The sequence below is a fragment of the Mytilus galloprovincialis genome, chromosome 6 (genome assembly GCF_965363235.1).
Source record: "Mytilus galloprovincialis chromosome 6, xbMytGall1.hap1.1, whole genome shotgun sequence".
NCBI lineage: Eukaryota > Metazoa > Mollusca > Bivalvia > Mytilida > Mytilidae > Mytilus > Mytilus galloprovincialis.
Genome location: NC_134843.1, coordinates 17,200,094 through 17,207,342, shown reverse-complemented (window position 1 = coordinate 17,207,342; position 7,249 = coordinate 17,200,094). Strand labels below are relative to the sequence as shown.

Genomic DNA, 7,249 nt, shown 5'->3' with positions numbered 1-7,249 from the left:
GAGAAACATTCTGGTATATATACTAAAAATATTAACACGCAATATGTGCTCATTATTACAAGTTCCGCTATAGATACATAAGGTTACAGCTAAACTTCCATATTGATGTCTGTCTGGTCATTCGATAACGTATAGTGTCGACATGTAAATTCTCCAATAAAAATAGGCATATTTACTGATTATAGAAACCATTCCTAATAAATGTGCTGTTTTATAACGATCTACATTGCATATTTTGTCAAAAAGTCTTGTACATGTTTAATAATAGATTTTGAAAAGTAATTCCACAAATGTCTTTTTTTAATTTAAGAAACGATTAAAAAAGGAAAAAAAACAAATGAATAAATATAAATTATATTTTTGTGTGAAATATTTAGCATTATAAAGGCAACAGTAGTATATTGCTGTTATTTCATAAATCGATTGAGAAAAAGACAAATCCGGGTTGATGAGATAATTGATCTCTGTATAACACTACTACAAAAATAAACAACATACATAACAACAACGAACGAGTTTAAAAGGCACAAACTTTTTTTCACATGACTGAAATATTAGTAAGTTAGTGAAAATTCTCATTTTTTAGTACAAATCGTTGTTACATGGACAAGAGTCTTGGTAGTAGAACTTTATTTCTTTTATATCTTTATATACTTATTCTTGAATATTTATGTCAATGTCATTTTCTCTTTTCTTTATTTTCTATGTTTTTTTTATCTGTTTTTAGATATATATATATATATATTATATATATATATAACTCGTCTAAACATCAACCCAACAATGTTAGATCTGTAAATTTGCTTTCGCAAATTTTTTGGTTCTTCCCTCGCCGGGATTCGAACCCATGCTACTGTGATATCGTGACACCAAATCGCCTGCACTGCAACCGTCCCGCTAGACCACACGACCACCTGGGCTCTCAAATAAAAGAGCTTTCGGTGGGCATGTGTTACCTTTCCACGTCAGTTTTAATCTAGCGGCGTACTACAGTACATGATATATAAGGCTTGAAGATGTTATTGTTACAGATCAGCTAAATTATCTATAGTAAAGGATCCTACAAATTAATGTAATATACAGTCACAGAAAATAATTATATTCATAAGTACGTCTGAGTCAGTGACAACTCTACAACAGATGTATCCATCGGATCGCCATCAATGATGGTGATACATGACTGTGTACATAATGTATATACAACTCCTCTAAACATCAACCCAACAATGTTAGATCTGTAAATTTGCTTTCGCAAATTTTTTGGTTCTTCCCTCGCTATATATATATACTTATATTCTGTTGTAGAGTTGTCACTGACTCAGACATACTTATATATATATACTGTAGTACGATGCTAGATTAAAACTGACGTGGAAAGGTAACACCCGGCCACTGAAAGCTTCATGTTTGAAGCTCATGTGGTCGTGTAGTCTAGCGGGGCGGCTACAGTGCAGGCGATTTGGTGTCATGATATCTCAGTAGCATGGGTTCGAATCCCGGGTGAGGGAAGAACAAAAAAAAATTGTGAAAGCAATTTTACAGATCTAACATTGTTGGGTTGATGTTTAGACGAGTGGTAAATATATATATATATATATATATATATATATACAAGAGATAAAAGAGGGACGAAAGATACCAAAGGGACAGTCAAACTCATAAATCTAAAACAAACTGACAACGCTATGGCTAAAAATAAAAAAGACAAACAGAAAAACAATAGTGCACACGACACAACATAGAAAACTAAAGAATAAACAACACGAACCCCATAAATGACATATAAATATATATAATTATATGTCATTTATCTCTTTCTTTATTTTTATTTGTAATTCTTTATACTTTAACCTATTAGTTGATACCTGTAAACCTTTTCTCCAATGTTTACTTATTTTTCTCTGTCCAGTTTTTATTTTTATTTATTCTTTATGCTTTGGCTTATTATTCTTTGTTCTGTAAACCATCACTCAGACCCTCATATACTTTATTAATGTTTAACTTATATTCGAAACACAAATGAAATTTTCAAACAAATTACTAGATATTAAAATTTTACTATTTTTCAGTAGAGTAATAAAATTTCATTTCTTAGTCCGTTGTACGTATTACTACAGCCTTTTGTCATCATATGCTGTTTCTTAGTATCGATCAACATGAATTCATCAACGGAATTTCTTAAATTAAAAAAATATAAATAAAGGTATTGGTTTTATAAGCTTCTCTAGTATATTCAATGATTCCTTTAACCATAGCCAATTAACCCCATATTTTTATAATACAAAACCACCTGTTATTTCTTATATTGATAGATAACAGATTTGTTTTATCTGTTCATCAGACGTCAATATAGAAAATAATGCTCCTTCCACTTGAGACTGTGAAACTTATAGTTTTAGATATGTTCCCTATGGTCATGTTAATACAGGAGATCTCAACATTTTTGTTAAGAAAGGACCTTAATATCGTTCTCTATCTAAAATAGATTGGAAACAGTGTCATAAGGTCATTAACACTTCGTCTGTCTACTGTTCAAATTGGGCTAAACGTGAAAAATCTATTAAAAGTCTATAGATAGTTATTTGAATAAAATTATGAATACTGTATATATTCATAAACCTAATTTTGAAAACATTTCTAAAGTTAATAATAGGGTCCATGATTCTAGAATAAAAAGTAAACTTTAAGTAATCGCAAAGCAGTTTGTATTTACCGACAGACACAGCAGCCAAAAATGTAGTGTCATGTGGTGTGAGGAATATACTACACAGAAGTTCTCAAAAATGAAATTATCAATTCGTCTACATTCAGATCCGTACGCTTCACAGAGGGTCAAATTGATAACAAGATTATCACTGTCACTATCTAGCTTAAAGCTTCTTCCGAACAATTTGAAAGTCCCGACTATGTACTCCTTACCTAAATTACACAAACAACCATTTATCTTTCGTTTCCTCTCCGCATCTAGTACATGTAAGTGTTCTATTACTCATTTGTCCGTGCTTCTAACTACTCCCCTTACTCCTATCAGAGAACTTGTTATTTACTTTTGCAATAAATATTATGAAAAAAATGGTGTTAATTATTTTTGGAGTGATAAAAATTATTTAGAGGTTTAATGTAAAATACGTGCTTTTGATGGTCCTTTTATTCTGATGACAGCTGTGATATTTCTACTCTCTACACTACACTTCCATGTAGTCTTTTTCACATTTGAATAAATAGTCTTTTGAAAAATCTCGTTAAAGTCTTTTTCTTTAAAGAAAAAGGGAAGTATGCTAGCTATACTAGCTGGAAATGCGAAGAGTTGGTTGAAGCTTTAAATTATCTCCTGGACAAGATGTTAAGATATATATATTGTGGTTCGAGTGCCAATGAGTCAACTCTCCATACAAGTCCATATGATAGTGAACATATATATAATATGATAAAAGTGAGAATTGAAATGGGGAATGTGTCAAAGAGACAACCAAACAACCAAAAGAGCGGAAAACAGCCAAAGGCCACCAATGGGTATCCAATACAGCTAGAAAATCCCGCACCCGAAGGCGTACTTTAGCTGGCCCCAAACAAAAAAAAATGTGTATTAGTTCAGTAATTATGGACATCATACTAAACTCCGAAATATATAAAAGAAACTAAAATGAAAAATCTTACAAGACAAACAAAGGCAAGGAGCTCCTGACTTGGGACAGATGTCAGAATAGGTAACAAAAGAAACTAAACAAAATGACAATGATACAAACATTAACAAAATGAACACTAACAGGCCAGCTTGACAATTAAAATGATGATGTCTTCATCATATGAATATCAAGCACAATCCATCCCGTTAGGGGTTATGTATCATACCATCATAAATTATACGAGAAGAACATAATCTGTATCATGCCAACAACTGATTTTAAAATAAATGTGTTTATTTCCTATGCAAAGACCCTATGAGTAAACCAATATAGATACAAATATATGAAATCCTTAATGACTTGACACAAGTATCGTATGCTCTGATACTATAACTGCTCTTGAACTTTTACTAGATAACATTTTTGTTCGATTTGGAGATTCCGTATATCGTTAAGTTTTTGTATTATCATGAGTTACAATACAAAAAAGTTTCTGCATATAGTCATGAGTTAGAATTTATGACTTAAATCAACAAAGACTCATCGAAAATACATCTGATACCAAAATTAGATAATACTTTTAGATATTGGGATGATATGTTGGCTCTCAATAATGACGACTTGAGTATGTACACTAAAAAAAATTATCCTGTTCAACTTACTTTAAAGAAAGCTTATACTAAAGATGACCATTGCCCTTTCATGGATTTTGATCTATATGATTAACGGGAAGATTAAGACCAAAATTTGAGATAAAAGAGATGATTTTTCATTTCCTCTTGTTAATCATCCATTTTTATCATTTTATCGTGTTTAATCTCAACTTGTACAATTTGCTCGTGTATGTAACAATGTTTAAGATTTTAACGAAATAAATCTATGTACTACTGAACAATTATTACGCCAGGGTTTTCGATATCACAACTTGACTAGTCGAAACATTTACCAAATTTTATCTACGGCACAAGGACAACATAAGAAAATTCAAATCAACATGCAGACATCTTATACATGTACGTTCAGGTACTTCGCATCCAAATTGGTCCAATTAATAGTTTTTTGTTTGTTGTAACTGAAAAATTATCTAAAAGAGTTTGAACTTATGTATTGACATTATGTCTTTTTAAATGCCAATTCAAGCAGGTGTAATTTTTTTCTTGATCAGAATACGAGGTAAAGTGGTATATAGAGTAGTAAAATCAAAACTTTGAACAGATTCAAATCAACAATATTAGCATGCAATTTATCATGGATAATACTATTATTCATTTTTTTTTTTTTATCTATTATTCATATTCCAAGAAACACAAATGTATTTTGACAATCATTTCTGTTTGGATGAGTATTGGCTCATGGTCATATTATATACATGTACCGACGTTACTAAGGAGTGTTTTGCTTCTTAGAATCCTTGTCGTCAATGGATGTGTGGCTTTCTCAGTTGCTGTTTAATTTGTGCTTTACAAGTTGTTGACCTAATGTCACCTTTTAAAACTATTTGCAAAAACTATTTACTCGAGAATGATTAATAGATACCTGATCAGTATTTAAGGGTATCATGTTTTTATTGCAACTTCATTTGACAATCGAAAGCTGCAATCCTTCAAAGCTCAAATGTAAATCAATGAACCACCCAAAAATATTTTGTTTCTTAACCGTAAAAACATGCGGAAAGAGAACATGGAATTTCCGAATGCTAGTAAAATAAGTGTTTGAACAACTCCAGTGGAATATTTCAAGGCACTTTGGCAGTGCAATAATAAACTTGCAAAATTAATATTTATGTTTTATTTTTCATGTATCACAATTTCACAATAACAATGCATTGAATTTTACAATTTTTATCAGAATTGTAACAGTATACAATTTTTTCTTCATTTCAATACATTACAGTTCACACGATCTTTAGATGCTTCTTAAATAATCACTGGTTTCTTAACTCTTCTAGTTTCTAGTTTATCGACCGAATAAACCATTGCCATTGTTGTTGCTCAAAAGAAGAAGCAAGACGAAAAACATCACTAAAATAAAGAAAATGTTACAATTAACATTCATTATTCAAATCAAATCAAATCATTGTATTTCTTAATAAAGGGCCCTTAACTATTAAGAATGTATAGGTAGTTTGTCGAATTTGCAATAAGATAAGCAACACGACGGGTGTCACATTGAGAGCAGGATCTGCTCACCCTTCCGAAACACCCGATTTTTGGTTGGATTGGTGTTGCTTTGTCTTTAGTTTTCTATGTTCTATCTTCTGTAATTTTATTTGTCTGTTTGTCTTTTTTTAAAGCCATGGCGTTGTCAGTTTTTTTTTTTCAATTTATGAGTATGAATTACCCTCTTGTATCTTTCGCCCCTCTTTTTCAATATCTTAAAATATTTAGTATAATTTTGCCGCACAAGAAAGATATAGGCGATGAAATTTCAGAAGATTTAGAAATTCAAAGTATTATTCAAAGGCATACTTTTTTTAAAGATATTAAATAGATAGAAAATAAGAAGATGATGTATGAGTGCCGATGAAACAAATCTCAATCCAAGTAAGAGCTTAACGTGAAAGATATATACACTAATATCTCATTGATGAAAACAAGAACTTACGGAGGCCTCCACCTTGTCCGAACAGACCACCGTCCATCCCTCCACCAATACCACCGGCCAAATCTCCACCATATCCACCGGCATATGGACCAGCAATAGCGCTTCCATAAACTGGGAGCGGTTGATAGTGTGTGATTTCGTCAACGTAACCTCCCTTCTTTCCATATCCGGAGTATCCATGGTAACCACCTGATTTGCCATATCCTTGGTAACCTCCCATTCCGTATCCTTGATTACCATACCCGGACCATCCACCCTTCATGTGTCCACCTCCATTGCCGTAACCATCAGCACTCACACAGTTTAGGGCAAACAGACCCAAGACGGCGACAACGGCAAGTGTGGCTTTCATTCTGAAAATCAAAAATTACCATCAAATTAAAAGTCATGCAACTTGTAAGGATATTTTATTGTTGCAACATAAAAACTATCAAAAACTGTCCCCTCCGTCTTTCTGTGTCGCTTGTGTTGTTAGTCGGACATTTTATTTCTTGGATAGCGGTGTTATCTGCCTGCCTTTCAGATTTTCGCTTGTTATTTATTTCATGTTTTTTTCCCCAATATTTTCTCACTGGTTTAAATTGAAAAATATTACTCTAAACATCTTTATCTTTTTATCCTTTAAAATATACTTGAGAACTCAATTTTGTTTGAACTAATATTTTCTTCGAATTTTAAAAAGAACACAAAAACATCTTTGATATCATGACATTTCATGTTGTTGTTTAGCCTGAGGATTTGTATATAGAACTTGTTAAAATACTTTTAATTCTAGAAATATAATAAATAAATATTGAAGAAAATAATAAGAACGACTATACAATAAGTTTTTATTGTAATTTAAAAATGAAAATGTTAAAAATTTTGAATGATTATTAATTTACGTTTTTTCCGAAATTTTGAAAAGAATGAATTGATCATATGAAAAAAAACCTTTGAAATGATTATTTTTTAGTTGTTAGTACTAAAGCTGTCGTGGACTTACATGTTTGCTGGGTGGGAACTCAGTGACATTACAG

The 7,249-nt window shown here is 31.6% G+C and overlaps 1 protein-coding gene across 1 annotated transcript; it reads right to left on the bottom strand.

Annotated features, from left to right (window-relative positions):
* Positions 1 to 5,399: 5,399 nt before the first annotated feature.
* On the bottom strand, positions 5,400 to 7,249 carry LOC143079080 (uncharacterized). The gene is made up of 3 exons (XM_076254243.1): positions 7,216 to 7,249; positions 6,231 to 6,583; positions 5,400 to 5,647 (listed from the first exon to the last, which is right to left on the bottom strand). Exons 1-3 carry the CDS (start codon positions 7,242 to 7,244, stop codon positions 5,583 to 5,585), a joined length of 447 nt encoding a protein of 148 aa, XP_076110358.1. The 5' UTR covers positions 7,245 to 7,249; the 3' UTR covers positions 5,400 to 5,582.